This window comes from Pseudochaenichthys georgianus, chromosome 16, assembly GCF_902827115.2.
Source record: "Pseudochaenichthys georgianus chromosome 16, fPseGeo1.2, whole genome shotgun sequence".
Taxonomy (NCBI): Eukaryota; Metazoa; Chordata; class Actinopteri; order Perciformes; family Channichthyidae; genus Pseudochaenichthys; species Pseudochaenichthys georgianus.
Window position 1 is genome coordinate 16,480,441 of NC_047518.2, and position 18,591 is coordinate 16,499,031.

The window sequence follows — 18,591 nt, forward strand, 5'->3', positions numbered from 1 at the left end:
CACACACACACACACATGCTGAAGCCTTTAGATCATTGCCTACAGGAGGAACATAATCACAGCTCGGCAGAGATCAGGACAGGAGGAGGCGAGGAAAAGAAGGAGAGAAGAGCAGTGAGGAGCTAGGGGGGAGGAGAAACTGTGCAAGGAGAGAGGAGGAGAGGGGGAGGAGGAAGTGGAGGAGACGGGATGGTGAAATTGATGTTTCCTACCTTTTTGATTTGTGCCATAGAACCCAGGAGGCCGATCAGATAAAGCCACATTGACACACACAAACACACACACTGAAATGTAAGTGTGTGTGTAAGTATGTTAATAAAACACAAAGGAAATAATGAATAGTCCATTGCATACTGTATATAAAACAAGTGGGCATCATGCAGGATGCAATATAATAACAAAGTATCTCTTATTTGTATCAATTCTTTACTATTTTGTCATATTTTCAGAATTCAAAAATGTAATTATTGTTTTCTCTTCTCCCAGTTAAAAGCAGATGTTACGAGTGGTGGAGAGCCCTCTCTCCTATCCCATAACATCTTGTGTTTAGAGTCCACAAAAAAAACAAAAACAAGTTGTTGCCGGGTGGTTTTAATAATTGGATAATACAACGAGTGTCCATTAGACACATTATGGGTCCACTGATGCCAATTAAGACAATACAAACACATGTTTATTCTGTTTGAGTTTATGTAACAAAACCTTGACTTCACTACTATTCCAGTTGTCCTTCTTTCAGCCTTTTTTGTTGGCATCCCTCAAAATCTTGGGCAAGTGCCAGATTATTTGCACACGGCAAAACACCTGCCCATATATAGTGTTTAGGGGGTGTATAGGTGTCCTATACGCTAATATTAAAGAGGCCCTATAATGCGTTCTTGGGTTTTCCCTTTCCTGTAGTTTGTTAAATACGTTGTTGTGCATGTAAATGGCATGCAAAGGCTAACATCCCAAAGTCTCTCTCCCACACACTCCCCCTGCCTGAAACTCCTCCATTGGACTCCTTTGTTTACTTCAGTAACATAATGATATCACTATGTAACACTCGGGCTTCAATTGGCTAGCACTCCAACACATTGTACGTGATAGGCTAAGAGGTGGGATATCCCTAAGCGGTTGACCAATCACAACAGATACGGCCAGCTAACCAATCAGAGCAAACTGGGCTCTGGTTTCAGACAGAGGGTGAAAAGAGGAGCTGAATCACAGGCAATATGAGGAAATGAAAGGCCTTATGAACATTTAAGCATGTAAACATGGCACTGAATACAATTAGAACTCTCAGCCTCTGATATGATGAAGATGGATTCATCCTTCAATACACCTGGGCATGAGAAGATTTGATGGTTAAAATGTTTGATGCATCTGGTTGACTTCTCGTATTTTTGTCTTACCAGAAAATGTAAGAAAATATCAAACAAGAGAAATGTAAAAGACTGTGCAGCATGAGGCCCATTGACATACTGTATACACACGTACAGTAAACCTGTGTAAACATAACGGGTACTTTGACAGGTAGACATTCACAAACACAAACATTTTAGACTATAAATACGCATTTACAGCCATATAAAAAAATATAACTTTGTGAAGAACACTCTCACAAACCCCACGCTTCCCTCAATCTGCTGAAACTCACACGCACATCCTTCAACCAAACAAACACCATTAAGCCAAAACACACAGAAACACTGCTCAAAAAGACACAACAAAGCCTATGTGACGGTATACATAAAAAAGCCTCTCTTCTCAGGGAGCCGAGACGAGGCACCTGTCAGCGCGGCGGCTCCTGCTACTACAGACAAACATCAGGAAACAACAACTCAATTAAACACACCATCCCTGTTCAATTACTGCCACATAATCACAGCAATTTGCCTTCACATGCTGTATAGCCACCAAACAAACACAAACAGGGACGGGCACACACACACACACACACACACACACACACACACACACACACACACACACACACACACACACACACACACACACACACACACACACACACACCCACACACACCCACACACACACACACACACACACACACACACACACACACACACACACACACACACACACACACACACACACACACACACACACACACACACACACACAGCTTTCTCCTACACATCAGGAGCATACAGCTCACCATGTGGTATCTGCTGGCTAGCTGGCATTCACACAAGATTGAGGAGAGAACAATATAAATGGACTGCAATTACATGACAACATATCCACTTCAGTATAAATGACATCAAAAGTGTCACGGGTTCTGTCCTAAAAAATGCAGTTGGCTTGGTTGATAATTAAAAGGGGAGCAAATGGTATGAAATGAAACACACTTCCTGTCGCTTTAGTGACAGGAAGTGTGAACCGAACCATTTCAAAGCTAATGTAATTCAATTATAGTTGGTTAACAGTGTAAACTCAAAATTCAAAGAAGACTTTAAAAACATAATTTAAGGGCAGACAGAGAAAAAGTTTTTAATGTAAGGTTTAATTTGAAGATTTTGGGCCATTTAGCTTCAAGACAAGTCTTCTCTTCTGACCTATGGGAAACATTTTTGGAAAACTAATTTTGGTGTTTATACTACTAACGTTGTCTAATTGCTTCTGTAGATTTCTCCTGATTTCATCAAAAGTCAGCATTAGATCAGGCCTAATTTGCTAATTTAAACATAAGATGTCAAAAAGATTGGGGTATATATCAATTAAAAGTATTTTAGGGAGGTATCTTCCTTTCACTTTTTAGCAAGTTAGCTTAGCTTAGCATAACAGAGGGCGTTGTTCTGTCCAAAGTTTTTGCTCTAACTTAATATTTAGCTTACAGGTTGCTTTCAATCTCCGCATCTAAATCTTTGCAAACAAAATAAAATAATGTGGAATAATTATATTTCCTAACATTTCAAAGCATTCCATTAATATACAAAACAGCATTCAGTATAATCGTCCTAGCAGTTGTTTTGAAATTGTAATGTGGGTGAAGTTCAGAGCAGGCAAACTACTACAGAATGATGTCATTGGGGAAAAGATTGAGAAATAGCAACACTGTATGAAACCTGTGAATGAACAGTGTGTGTGTGTGTGTGTGTGTGTGTGTGTGTGTGTGTGTATATGTGTGTGTGTGCGGACAGCAGATTGACTAACAGCTTGAACTTGGGTTAGATCCAGGAGCACGGGGAGGGAAACATGGATGGATGGAGAGAGAGGGAGAGGAGGAGGAGGGGGAGCCATTGATTTCTCAACAGAGAGATCAGCATCTTGACAGAAAGAGACGAGAGCGCACCACCCACACACACACACACACACACACACACACACACACACACACACACACACACACACACACACACACACACACACACACACACACACACACACACACACACACACACACACACACACACACACACACACACACACACACACACACACACACACACACACACACACACATAAATGGTTCTCACTGAAGGTTCATGACCTTTTCCGTCTCTTTCCAGGTTTCTTAGTGTCCAAAATACATTTGTCCTTACTTTCCTGTACTCTGGTTTTTAATAAAGTTTGGCGAAAGATCTGAAGAATGTTACAATTCTATTAAGGTCCTTGACTTGTCTTGACTATCTTTCAAAAATCCATGATATTCCAGGACCTTCTTGACCGGCGGGAACCCCCGTCGAAAGAGATCAACAGGAAGGTCTGGTTCAGAGTCTCTTTCCCAGCATGCCTCGCTGATTCTAACAACCCTAAAACCCCCAACAGGGACACAGAGGACGGTGCTGTGGCCGTGTCGGTGTGGCTAACGAGGTGTGTGTGTGTGTGTGTGTGTGTGTGTGTGTGTGTGTGTGTGTGTGTGTGTGTGTGTGTGTGTGGAGGTTGTGCGCACCGGGGAGCTGACACACCGTGGAGGAGGGGGAGGGGCAGCCAAGGGGTCAGGCTGTAATTACACATCACAGTCTCAGTGGTCAGTGGCCTGACTTACTTCCTCTGACTACACCGCCTCTGCCCAGGAAGCAGGGGTGGCAGGTGGAGGTGTGATTGGAGGGTGAGGAAGTCTTTGTTATGTACTTGTGGATTTAAAAAACATTTGACATTGTTTGGTAACACTTTCTATGTCCGTTTGTCCATAATACATTCGTAATATACTTATAATGCATCTTTTGTAGCACTGTATACATATTTCAGCACTCAAAAAAGTGCAGTCCATTCACTATTTACTCACACATATTCATAATGATTTATAACAATACCCATAAAACATCATAAAAGCATTTTAAATGACTTAAAATGTCAATTATCATAATTCTTCATATTTGCTGGTCACTTTCTTTTGCAATGATCGTATTGTTTAATTCCCATAGTTGTAGTTCATCATTTTTTATATTCCTGTATAATCACATACATTAAAGATATTCTGATGATAAGTTACTAAACGTAAGTAAAAGTTCAAATACAATTAATAAAATCTACACATGACAAACAAAACATAAAAATAAAGCAAACCGGTGAGAACTTTATAGTGACTTATAATCACATTATAATAATGCAAGATGACAATATCATTATGTAGCTTAATAATGTATTATAAAACAACATGATTATTTATGAGTGCTTATAATAAGATAGTTCTTTAAGCAGCTAATGATAAGCATCATAGGAAGTGGATGTCATAGAAAGTGTCACTGAAGTGTCTCTTTAAATTAAATGATTTTCTGCTTTTTTAACTAAATAATGCATCAATTAATGTAGGTGTTGTTTTTCAGAAGTACACTCAGAACATGTTGCAGTAACCCCGCCTGCTTCCAAAGCGCACTCTCACATACCGTGCACGGCCCTGTGCGGGTGGTAGGTTCCGTAGAGGATGAGTGTAACACGTAGCAGGGCTCCGGATGCTTCGTCACTCGGTCGACTGTAGCTCAACACTGTGCCTCTGTGGTCAGTCACCTGGAAACAAACACAACAACAAGGCCATCATTTCACCAACAACCCTGATTCAATAGGAAAACGTACTTTACTGGAGTAAAGTTGGAATATACCACTGATGTGGTAAATGACTACATCACTAGACTCTCTAACATAAATATGGCTCTGCTTCATGCCAATGTACAGCCAAAGTAAATGGATTGCATTTATTTAGTGCTTTTCTAGCCTTTGAAACAACTCAAAACACTTTAATATAACATACAACTCAACATTCACCAATACATTCATACAGCGATGGCACAGACTAACATTCACACATATTCAAACAGCCTTTGGCCAAAGATACTTTGACATGTTTACTGCATTGGCTGGGGGGGGGGGGACCCGGCAACCTTACGATTGGTGGACAATCACTTCATCTCCTAAACCACTTCTTGATCAAAACTGCATCCACAACAATCAAACATTGGCAAATTATGCCTACTTGCACTGCCCCCATAATATTAAGAAAGTTTGAAATTAAACTTAATTATCTTAAATCCATGCATACAAATGAAATAACGAGACTCCTCAGATTATAAATGCATGTTTTGTGCATGTAAATGGTCTTCAAAGGCTAAAATGTCCTACAACGCCTCGATTGGACTCCTTTGTTTATTTCCGTGACATCACTACGTAAGACTGGTGCTTCTATTGGTTAGCGCTCCAACACATTGGAAGTGATAGGCCAAGGGCCAGGACTTCTCCAAGCTGTTGACCAATCACAACAGAGCCGGCCAGCTAACCAATCAGAGCAGTCTGGGCTCTGGTTTCAGACAGAGGGTGAAAAGAGGTGCTGCAGCACAGGCAGTATGAGGAAAATAAAGAGCTTTTGAATAAAGCGTGTAAACATATCACAGGAGAGACATAACATACAATGATGAACCTGAACAAAACATGTGTCTTTCTGTGGTTGTTTTTTTAGATGAACTCCTGACTTACAAAACTCACACTTGATCATGACATCATGACTGGGCCCAGCTTTTAGCCATATATGATATGGTGCTTGTTATTAAGTTTTCTAACTTTATTTTATCGCTGTTTGTGTTTTCTACAACTGTATGTCTTTTCCCTTTGTGTGTTTTTATAAAATCTCATCTAGGGACAGGCATTACAAACTATCTTCAGCTATAAGTACTGATGTATGTGGCAAGTGAAGCGTCCCAGATGCTGGCTCGTCTGTCTTCCACCTGACACGTAACACCAGATAAAGCGAGCAATTGTCATGCCCGATGCTCATTTTTATTCCTGCCTCCCGGCGCTGATATCATTTAGTTTGATCCAGGCGTTATTGCAGAGGTGTGGACTCGAGTCATTTCCCTCAGGTTTGAGTTAAGCTCGAGTCATAAATCTGATGACTTTACAGTAGATTACACTAGAATTACCGCCCTGTGGTTGTATGCCTCCAGATTTACAGTTCATTTTATTGGACAAGTGAAGTTGTTGACATTATCACATGGACATTAGAATTATGGTTATGGAATTATTAAGGTAACAGTGACCTTGACTTTTAACCACCGAGTTGTGACCTCACTTTAACTTTGCTTTCTGACTCGAGACTTTGAAAAATATCCTCTGAATGCCAAAATATGTATTAGGCAGGGCACACGGATTAAAACAATTGGAACAAATGAATATAACATCAAAATGTAATGGAGCCATAGTTGTCCGAATACGTCTCTATCATATCGACCTTTGAAGCTGATAACGTAAAGGAATATTTTCCCCCTCTGTATTAATTACTAACTCTGTGTAAACTTGAATTTGAGAATTACAATTTGTATTTCCTTACACGGCTATACAATGATAAAAGAAAATCACCACAGAGTTGTCTTGCCAAATACATGCAATTCCACCAACACCTTAATATTAAAAATACTTTTGCATAAAAAGTCTCATGCTGTGAAATTAAACTTGGATTATACATCTCGAGTTGTGTGAAATTTCGTAAAATATGTTTTAATATAGTTTTGCTGTTGTTATACATCGACCTCCATGTTCTTTAGAATCTTTGTTCTCTGTGGATTCATGCAAGAAAAATCCTCAAGAATTCAATGTCACGGGTAATTAATGATCATTTTGGGGATGAAGGACTGCCTCAAGCAGTTTTGAACCACCTCCAGTAATTTGGTGAACTAACAAGCTTGTGGAAAATGATCCATCATTTTTTTAAATAAACATCAGTGTCACTGGCATATTCAGTTCATGCACTCAACTTGTAATGTCATACCCGGAAAAAAAAAAGAAAAACGTCCTATAGTCCAAAGCAGGTCAAAAACAGACTAATGTCATAGGAACTTATTACATCTACCAGAGCAGCTGCCAAACGTGTGTGTGTGTGTGTGTGTGTGTGTGTGTGTGTGTATTCTATATATGAGTGTGTGTGAGTGCTCCCAGCAGACCAGAGGCCAGGCATGGCGGCCCCCAGCTGAGCGCTGCATTGATTTGTTGTTGGTAAACAAACAGCTGGATGCTACAGGTGGATCGATACGCCTCGCATGCCTGCCAGCCTCCCAGCATGCCTTTCTACTGGGTCGACATCGCTCGCCATGGCGCTGCGACCCCGCTGTCACTTGGAAACCTCATGAGGAAAATATTTTGAGTTGCCTGATTGTTTTTAATTAAGCTGAAGGTAATTTTTAACATACTCGCCTGACCATGAAATGCATAAATACCATTTTTGGATGGTATTACTTTATGTACATTCTAATTCTATGTGAGGAAATAAAATATTACATTGTCATATTTGGTGATGAAGTCAGCCATAAGTCCTTTTTATGGTATACTCGTGGCATGATGTTTAACTAAAGAGGAATAAAAAGCGTAAGCACTCCAGGGCATGAGGGAAGGAGAAATTAAACTGACTTTAAGACAAAAGAGAGACAAAGAAAATGAAAGGATTAGCAGAGGCAGAGGAACAGAGGGGAGAGGGGAAGGATTTCAAAGCCAGAGAGAGAAAAAGGAGAGTTAGGGGGGATTAGTGACGGGGGAGAGATGGCAGGATATCAGAACGGGTGAGTGTCAGGGAGAGGAAAGTGAGACCCAGCGATGGAGGATGAGCCTGAGAAGAGAGAGGAGTTTAGAAAGAAGAATGCAGAGAATATCGATCCCCTTTTAAACATCAGCTGATACCCTATGTGTAAATTGAAATCTCTGCACGCAGCTGCAAACTTTATTTTCACATTATTGTCATTTTTCTTAGGGTGGAAACATATAATTCATAAAAATGAAACTCAGGATAAAACGTGTGTATAATGGCATTACATTAAAACACAATCCTTACCCGACCAAACTCACCTGGCTTTAAGAATAATGGAGTTTAAATAATATAGTAATATTACTTTACCCTTAGCCCTTCAGAATATGGTATTAACATTGTTGTTTTAGCGCATGGTTACTTTCAGGCAATGAACAGAAGCTTCAAAATAAAAGCCTTAAAAAAGGAACCTGTGTTGGCAGTGTTAGAGCGGGATGCAGAGAGGGATGGGGAGGGGGGGGGGGCGTCTTGCTGTGTCTACATATGTAAAGCAGCAGGGAAGCAGCAGTGTGTCAGACTGAGGCTCAGGCCCAACCTGGGCTCCTCGCTGATCCCTCCAACACATCAATCATCCAAAACAGGGCCATCATGGCCCGGCTGCATGCTGGGAGACACACACATGCTGAGGCACACACACACACACACACACACACACACACACACACACACACACACACACACACACACACACACACACACACACACACACACACACACACACACACACACACACACACACACACACACACACACACACACACACACACACACACACACACACACACACACACACACACACACACACACACACACCCACACCCACACAAAGCTCCATGCTTAATCACAAGCAAGGGAACACACACACAGGGTTGCAGAATGTATGTCTAAATGAACACACAAGCACTCTGATGCTGCAAATGTAAGGTATTGAAGACACATGCACACACATCACAGGTAAAACGTATGGATACAGTATCACAGTGCGCACACACACACACATGAGAACACTCTGCAACACACACAGAGAAACTCATAAGCAAAAACACACCAAAAAGTGCACGTAGTACACACACACACACACACACACACACACACACACACACACACACACACACACACACACACACACACACACACACACACACACACACACACACACACACACACACACACACACACATGGGAGCGTGCACACGGAGTCCCACTCTCTCTGCCTCCCAGTCTCACACACAGACAAACAGAAATAGGTATCCTGTGCCTACAGGGCGCCCTCACCCCCGACCATCTGTGACGGGTGCCAACACACAGTGGGTGATATTTACATGAAGACCCTCCCTCCACACATACACACACACACTTACACACACATAAGAAAAAAAGAAAAGAAATACCCACAAAGGGCTGCTCGGATCGCTTGATCTCCCAAAACTCATTAAACATGCAGATATATTTAAATATATGCACCTCTAGAAATCCACCTTGGGCCAGAGTGAGTGAGAGTGTGTGTGTATGTTTGTGCGTGAAGGTACACAAAATGTGTGTGAGTTTCACTGTAGCAACTACCGGGGTGTCTTCTGTGCGTGAGTTTGTGTAGTTGCTGTAAATACTGAGATATTTTTACACTTATTTACTTCTTCTTGTGAGTGCTACTTCTCCTTGTTATAGGGAATGCATCAAATGATATTACACGTTTTAAAGGAATAACTATTACCCCTTTAAAGTAATAGCATGTTTAGGGCTGACTATCTGCTTTTCATTTATACTTTCCTGATTTCTAGTCGTGTCCTTTTCAGCTTGGACTTCTAATTGTCGGCAAAGCTGGGTAACAACTCCCACAATCTACTTTGTATAAAAGCAAAGTAATAATAATAGTTTTGCAATTAGTAAGTCATAAGTTAGTATGCTCCAACCACCCGCTGTACCTGTAAGTGGAGACCATAACAACCAGTTTATGGAATAAATTATCAAACATGTGTTAACATGTCTACAAACAAAAATAAAACCATCATTACAAAGGGTGCAGAGGTATACGTTCAATATCTGGACTAGTAGTCTGTTGAATGATTTTGATGGGATTGACTTAGTAGGTGGAGGTATGCTTTAGAAAGCAGCTCATATGTGTTAATGTGTATTAAAAAAACGTTAAAATGAAACTAATATTGGCCGCCATTTAGCTCAGTGGGTAAAGCTAGTGTCCCATGTGGGTTCGGTCGCTGTGTGGAGGCCATGTGTCATCCCCACTGCCTGAAAAAATCTTTAAAAAAATGATACTAATATTTATGCAACTGTCCTGGATGCACGTAACACCTTACAAGCACTGGAGACTGGGGTCTCTGTTTTTGTGAGTTAAATGACGGAGAAAAGGAAAAAACACAAACAAAATAAATATATTGATATTATAATAAATATTAATTACAATGATCATCAAATGATAAGTTAGAGAAATAACTGAAAATATACATACGCATTGTTGAAAATCTACATGTACAGTATGTACAATATGGCTGTAGCTAACCTAAATCCTACCGAGTAATAACACAACTTGATATACATTCTCAATCCTCAAAATACTAATTCATACATTTAACTTAGATAACATGTTATCAGAAATGAAAGAAGACTATGCCAGTTTACATTTAACTTTAATAGTTGATGTTCAAACATTGCTAATTCAATTAGTTAAAACACTTGTGAACAATCAGTTTACACATATTTAGATAAACTAAATATAAAACACAAGTCCGATCCTGATTTCTTATTATATTAAGATCATTTTAAGTGAACATCTTTCAATGGAAAACCAGAGTAGTATTGGATACATTATTATAATCATACCCTGTAAAGTGGCAAATATCAAAGTTTGTATCTATTGGCTGCATACAATAATTAGACCACAATAGTTAATTCATTATCTGCTGGTTATTCCATTATCAGTTTGTCACTGTGTGTTTGGTTTGTGTAAGTGACTTCACACAAGGCATCAGGGATGATGGTAAACATATGATCTGTCAGTCAAGGCCTTGAAGAGTGGCTGTGTGTGTGTGTGTGTGTGTGTGTGTGTGTGTGTGTGTGTGTGTGTGTGTGTGTGTGTGTTTATATATGTGTGTGAGTGTAGCCACAGCGCTGCGGGCTAAATAGTGCCATTATATTCCTACAGCAGCACTAGTCACAGTCAGCTTGAGCCTCAAAGTCCTCTGGGAATCAGAGATATCTCTGCTCAAAGACCGCTGCCACCCTGTGCGCTCTCACACACACACACACACACACACACACACACACACACACACACACACACACACACACACACACACACACACACACACACACACACACACACACACACACACACACACACACACACACACACACACACACACACACACACACACACACACACACACACACACACACACACTCCCTGTGGGCATGGCAGCATAGAGCCAAGTAGGGTATGAGTGCGTGTTTTTATATTTCTGTGTGTTTTCTGTGTTTGTATCAATAATGCAGAAATGCTGACTGGTTAATCCAAAGGATAAAAGATAATTTCTTCCTAATAACATATATATTATTTGTTTCTACGGTTCTGTCTCCATACCAATGTCATGGAGAAATGTTGGAATTTGGTTTGTGGTGCAACATTACCAAGCGGCAAGCTCTGGGGCAGAGCCGGGAGGCCAATAAGGAAGTGCCACAAACTGCAGTTCATCTATTGGCCAATAGGCGATGACTGCAGACAAGCGCAATTTCCATAGATCCCCATGTTAAAATGCCCAACTTTACAGCAGAAATAAACATGTTTCTACCCCTGGATGCAATACAAATTATTCGGGATATAGTTAGATTCCACCTTCATGATTATGGATTGGTGAGTGAATTGTTTTATAACGAAACCATTTTATTTATATTAGGTATTAAAGTGTTTGCATAAATTAGGGCGTGGTCACTTTGATGGACAGGTGCGTGCCTCACTGTCAGCTAACAGCAACTTGTCCACTCTGCTAGGCTAGGTTAGCTAGTTGTAGTTACTGTACTTGACCCTTTAGCCGTGTTCGTGGTGATTGTGCCTTTTAGAGAATGTTGTTACAAATACCAGGCAATTCAAATGTCGTGCTGTGCGGTTGAATGTATTAACATAACTTTCAAGAAGTCTACTCTCAGCTTTTTTCGGTGAGTAAAATAATAATATTATACATGTTAACCTAAGGTGACCAGATTTTCAAAATTAAAACCGGGGACATTTTGAGTTTTGCGGTCAAAATATCATTAACATATCCAATTTTCTTCACCGTTAAGAAAAAAGGGGGACAATTTTGGTTCAATGTAATTCGAACATTTTAACTGTTGGATACAAACAGAAGGACGATAGCTCATATATGAGACTTCAAAGGTATTTTGAAACTCTACATCAGATTGTCCAGATTCTCTCTGAGTGATTAGATGGGGTGTCCTGCTATTACCCTAAAGTGAAATAAGTCTTTGATACTGGATAGTTTTTGATTTATTCCTTTCTAAAAATATAGGGACGATAGCCCATATATGAGATTTCAAAAGTATTTTATTTTGAAACTCTACATCAGATTGTCCTGATTTTCTCTGATTGACTAGATGGGGTCTCCTGCTATCACCCTGAAGTGAAATAAGTATTTGATTGACTTCGAATGACTCTTTGACTATGGACGTTTCCATTAAATAATAATCAAAATATAGATGGACAATAGATCTAATTTGAGATTTTAAACAGCATACATTTTAAATTGTGCTTCAGAAAGTAATGTTATTTTAGGAGTGTTGTGAGATGGTGTCAACATCAGTTGAAATTAGTCACGCAGTGGAAATGTCAGATATGTCATTGTATGTACATTTTACATTCACTCAGTTATAATGCGGTAGTTATATGTATTTTGTTTTACATTATTATTGATCACATTATATATAGTACATATTTCTTAATTTAAGATCCAGTATGCATATGTTTGGTGTGTTTTTTAGGTATATTTGTTATTGACCGAGTAAACGCTTTTATTTTGAAGGCAGTTTTTACAGACCTCTACCGTAATGCATAGGATATTCGAGCACCGCAATTCAACGTGCGGGCTGGCTTGACTGTGTTTTCCGAAGTGGGGGCTGGCTTGACCACAGTCTGTTTACCCAGTGTTTCCTGACATGAAACGTTTTATTTCACCTTGCTATGTGTTTTTAACGTATATTAAAAAACGGGGACATTTCCGGGGACAGTTTCAACCGGGGACAGGCCAATACAAACGGGGACTGTCCCCGGAAAACGGGGACGTCTGGTCACCCTATGTTAACCCCGTTAGCAGGTGTTTGTGTGCTTGTTAGCTTAGCTTGTTATATAGCTTATTAGCCAGCTAAGGACGTAACCCTTTATACATATATATATATATAGTTTATGATTCAGCCTTGGGTAAGACTTTTATAGTCTATGGCTATGACGCCCATAATGCTAAATGGGAGCATATGTCCTCCGCCGGAGCTCACGTAGCCCCCTGCGGCTCCGTGAGCTCCGGCCGGCGTCCCGGAGGTGGTATCCGGCGTTATAACTGGAGATCAAGGAATGCAGCGAAACCGCTGTAGTTTAGCTAAAGAAATTATGTTGAACAAGCTGAACATCGCCACAATTGTTCTGCTATGTATCGGTACTTATTTTATTACTTATTAACATGTGAATGATAAGCATTAAGAATAACAAAAAATAGCTAATGCTCTTGCAGATTGTGAGCATGTTAGCCTAGCTTGGTAGGCTCAGTTCAATCGGGAGCTTGGAGCCCCGCCTTGTGTTTCAGCAGCAGGTCCCGCCTCGGCTCCGCCTCTTTGCCCTTATTTGGATCAGGCTGGAGACTCTGACGTCACTGTCGAGCCGTTAGTGGCCGACACGCCTACTTTAGGCTTCTCGGCAACTCTGCAGAATCCTATGGGTGACGTCACGGACACTACGTCCGTTTATATATGCAGTCTATGAACATTATGTGAATAAATAGCAAAAGATAATTCCGCTTGGACTGCTTACAGTTTGTAATGTGGATTCTAAAAATAATTGACACACTGATAAAAGAAAGGGATGACGTTACTGAACTTCTTGAAGAGTATTAGTCATATACATATATTGCTTATTACCGTCTTAGTTGAATACAAAACTTTGGATTCATGATGGCTAGACTCTCCCGGGTAAAGAAATGAAAAATAGCGCAAGAGGAGGAAAGAGATTAAAAGACAGGTTAAAGTCAGAGAAATCAGCGACAGAACAACGACAGGAAGTAAACACTAAGGGAACACAGTATGGGCTCTGGCAGTGTTCAAAGACTGGTTAATGGAAAATAAAATGTGAACAGACTTGGACAGTTAGAGAAAACCTTGGCCTGCTGTCATTTTAAGTTAACTTAGTTTCGCCGCATTGCCAGACGTTGGTACGCAGTGGAATGGAAAATGTTTTTCTTAGCGAGAGTAGTACTGTAAGTCAATACAATCATTTTTAATCGATATTGTGAGACAAGTTGTTGGTTTATTTGGTATGTGGCTGTCAAAAGGCACATATTGTGTTCTGAGCAAATACAACTAAAAACCCTTTGCTTGGATTAAGTATTACATAAATACTAATGGCTTAACGGTCACATTTTACTGTTTCATATTGAATTTTACATCTTTGCATGAAGTCAGAAATGCTTTAAAGATGGAAGATGAGAGGGGGCGTGTGCAAGAGGAGGAGATCGGATGAAGGAAGATGAAGGACACAGGGTTTAAATAACATCCATTACCTTTTATCTGCTTATGAATATATCCTTAGTGGTTATCATAAATGTTAATAATACGTTTTATTGGTAACAAATCCCTTTGATAATCATGTCAGTGTTGTTTTAATCCATACTGTATACTGCTGGATTGAGCATATTCTATACTGTGCAATACTGCCTGCAACTTTGTCTCTGATAAACAGCACCACAGATGGCGGTAGAGCGAGCACAGTGGAGAGCAGATAGAGGAGAGAGAGAGAGCGTGTGTTTCCAGCGTCTCGTCTCCTTCACAGCGCTGGAAGGTCAGCCGAGCCTCGAGCCGTAACACTCGCTCCCTTTCCTCTTCAGTCTCGCTTTTATTCCAGCAGCAGCAGCAGCAGCAGCACTGCAGCGCTCCTTAACAATTGTCATCATGACGAATCAATAGACTCTCCACAGACACCTCATCTTCCCCCCCCCCCCCCCTGCCGCCCTTGAGTTTTTAAACACTGATCCAGCAGATAGTCCAGTTAAAGTCTCTTCCCAGGACTTCTATTTCATAGTTTATCCTTCACCTCTCTTCTATCCCTCCTTCTGCCTTTTCAATTAGTGTACAGTATGTTCTCTGTCTCTGTTGGATCGTCCTCTGTGTCACTCTACGCATCATTTGAAGATGTAAAGGTATAATATGCACCATTTCCACTTGTAAAGGACTAACAACAACCAAAGGTTTGGTATTTACTGTGAGTTGTGTACTTACATTATACCAAATGTTCAAAAAAACGAAATGAATCTATCATTTCAATTCAGATAACGGTAGGTTATTTTGTTGCGTTTAATTCCTTTGCATTGCCTTTGCGCATGCATCAGGGTTCGGGTGTTTGCTAGAAGCTGTCATAAACTTGACTTTGGATATTGTGTATCCAGTTTTAAGCCACATTTTCAGAATACTCTTTTTAGAACTATACTTTTTTTTAAACTGAATGAACGATTACAGACATTGGACCTTTGCATCAGAAATTCAGAAATTCGAGAAACAAGCCGAGCAAATGTTAGTACTTCACAAACAGAATTTTTCTCACTGTTTTTGCCAATTGTGTTTACTTGATCTGTTTGTTCCGGAAGGAAAAGACCCCTGCAGATTATAAGCATCCTTATAAAACTTTACTCAAAGTCTTAATCTAGAGATACAGTTGCAAGAAAAAAAATGTGAACCCTTTGGAATGACCTGGATTTCTGCATAAGTTGGTCATAAAATGTGTTCTGATCTTCATCGAAGTCACAACAATAGACAAACACAGTCTGCTTAAACTAATACCACACAAACAATTATATGTGTTCATGTTTTTATTGAACACACCACGTAAACATTCACAGTGCAGGGTGGAAAAAGTATGTGAACCCCTCGGCTAAAGACTTCTTCAAGAGCTACTTGGAATCAGGAGTCAGCCAACCTGGAGTCCAATCAATGAGACGAGATTGGAGGTGTTGGTTGAAGCTGCCCTGCCCTATAAAAAATACACCAGTTTTGAATGTGCTATTCTTAAGAAGCATTGCCAGATGTGAACCATGCCTCGCACACAAGAGCTCTCAGAAGACCTACGATTAAGAATTGTTGACTTGCATAAAGCTGGAAAGGGTTACAAAAGTATCTCTGAAAGCCTTGATGCTCATCAGTCCACGGTAAGACACATTGTCTCTAAATGGAGAAAGGTCAGCACTGTTGCTACTCTCCCTAGGAGTGGCCGGTCCTGTAAAGATGACTGCAAGAGCACAGCGCAGAATGCTCAATGAGGTGAAGAAGAATCCTAGAGTGTCAGCTAGAGACTTAAAGAAATCTCTGGCACATGCTAACATCTCTGTTGACGAATCTACGATACGTAAAACACTGAACAAGAATGGAGTTCCTGGGAGGACACCACGGAGGAAGCCACTGCTGTCCAGAAAAAACATTGCTGCACGTTTGAAGTTTGCAAAAGAGCACCTGGATGTTCCACAGCACTACTGGCAACATATTCTGTGGACAGATGAAACCAAAGTTGAGTTGTTTGGAAGGAACACACAACGCTCTGTGTGGAGAATCCAAAGGGTTCACATACTTTTTCTTGCATCTGTATTTAGAGAAACAAATTGAGCAAACGTCAGCGGCATCTTGGTTTGCTTTGAACAAGGTGGAAGAAACATTGATTTTAACGAAAATCTGCCTTTTTAGCAGTTTTTAGCTGTTTTAATCACCTTGTTTGTGACCTCAAGGATAAAAACCTTTCTGATATGTCATAATATTGTTGTAGAAAATGTAGCGGAAATAGTCCTTCTTGAACATTATTTGCTGTGGACTCAAACTTTGGGTGAGCCATGATATTTAATCCTCACTATCTGTAATAAAAGAGTGATTTTAACGTAGGAGTTTCTGTTTGAGGTGTGTTTCATTTTTCTTTCTCCGTGTCCCTCTTTGCGTTGACTTCAGGTGTTATTACACTACGTCTTATTTTCAGCTGACATGTAATTGTGATTGTGTGTGTAAGTGATTCTTTCCAATCCGTTGTAAAGTTAACAACCACCATAAAACCAATCAGTGTGTGTGTGGGTGTGTATGTGCTGATTAGCGAAGTGCTAAGGCATGCGGCACGTAAGACGCGAGTGCTAATTCGTGTTGCGAGCATCACAGTGACTCGTCTCGGCCCTCCGGTAATGAGCAGCGCTGTCGTTATGTGGCTCGGCTCCACGTGCTTCCTCCCCGTCTCTGCGACATACTGGGCCTAGGTAATTGGTTACAGAGGGGACAGCAAATCTGCGAGAGGACGTGGGAGAAACACAGAGATGGAGCGAAAAAATGTTTGTGTGTGTGTTTGCAGGAAGAGGTAGGTGATAGAGGACAGGGGGTGGGTGTCTCTCATCTTCACAGCCTTTTCTCTGTAAACCTCTAACTGTTTACAAGGATTGGAGCCTATTTGCACACACACACACACACACACACACACACACACACACACACACACACACACACACACACACACACACACACACACACACACACACACACACACACACACACACACACACACACACACACACACACACACACACACACACACACACACACACACACACACACACACACACACACACACACACACACACACACACACACACACACACACACACACACACACACACACACACACACACACACACACACACACACACACACACACACAAAGAGAGGCCCCCCCACCTTTACTGCTACCACCCACACGTATATACAGTAAATGACCTCAGCGCGCCACAGTCTCTGAGTATGGATTCTAATCAGACGTCGGCAGTATTGTGTCTGTCAAACCCAGCCAAGGTTACTTAACCTTCCAGTCTTAATTTCCCTTCCATTTTAGCTCCTTCCTCCATATCAAACATCAGCACATCTATGAGAGAAAAAAGGAAAGAAGAGTGCGGGGAGGAAAATGAAGATTGCCATGCTTGGCTGAAACTCGCAGATGAAAGTAGAGGATGATTCACGCTGCTGTGGCAAAATGAACTGAACTGTGCTGCCCTATTTTTAAACTTCTATACATTGCAGCTACTGGAAGGGGACACTGTGAAGCAGAGCAATTCATTTCTACTGTATATCACCAGAGAATGGGGGGTTCCTGGAAAGTGTATGGAAACTAGCAGTTTACCAGGAAGATACGTTTTGGTACATTCTGTTAGCTGGATGAGTTAGTTATCACTTAGTCTGACTGTGGACTAACTTTGTCACCGTCGACATAGTACACACGTCCAAAACGCTGTCACAATCCTTTACAGATGTGTAGTTTGGATCAAAATGAGGGTCGATTGGAAGATGGCTATGGTCAGAA

General features: G+C 40.8%; 1 protein-coding gene across 1 annotated transcript in view; it reads right to left on the reverse strand.

The window, feature by feature from the left end:
• LOC117461051 (proprotein convertase subtilisin/kexin type 4-like) overlaps window positions 1-18,591 on the reverse strand; it is a 249,012-nt gene that overhangs the window by 7,122 nt on the left and 223,299 nt on the right. Inside the window, exon 17 of the mRNA XM_071205815.1 lies at window positions 4,834-4,954. Within this exon, the coding sequence (XP_071061916.1) occupies window positions 4,834-4,954 (121 nt within the window). The remainder of the gene's footprint in view (window positions 1-4,833; window positions 4,955-18,591) is intronic.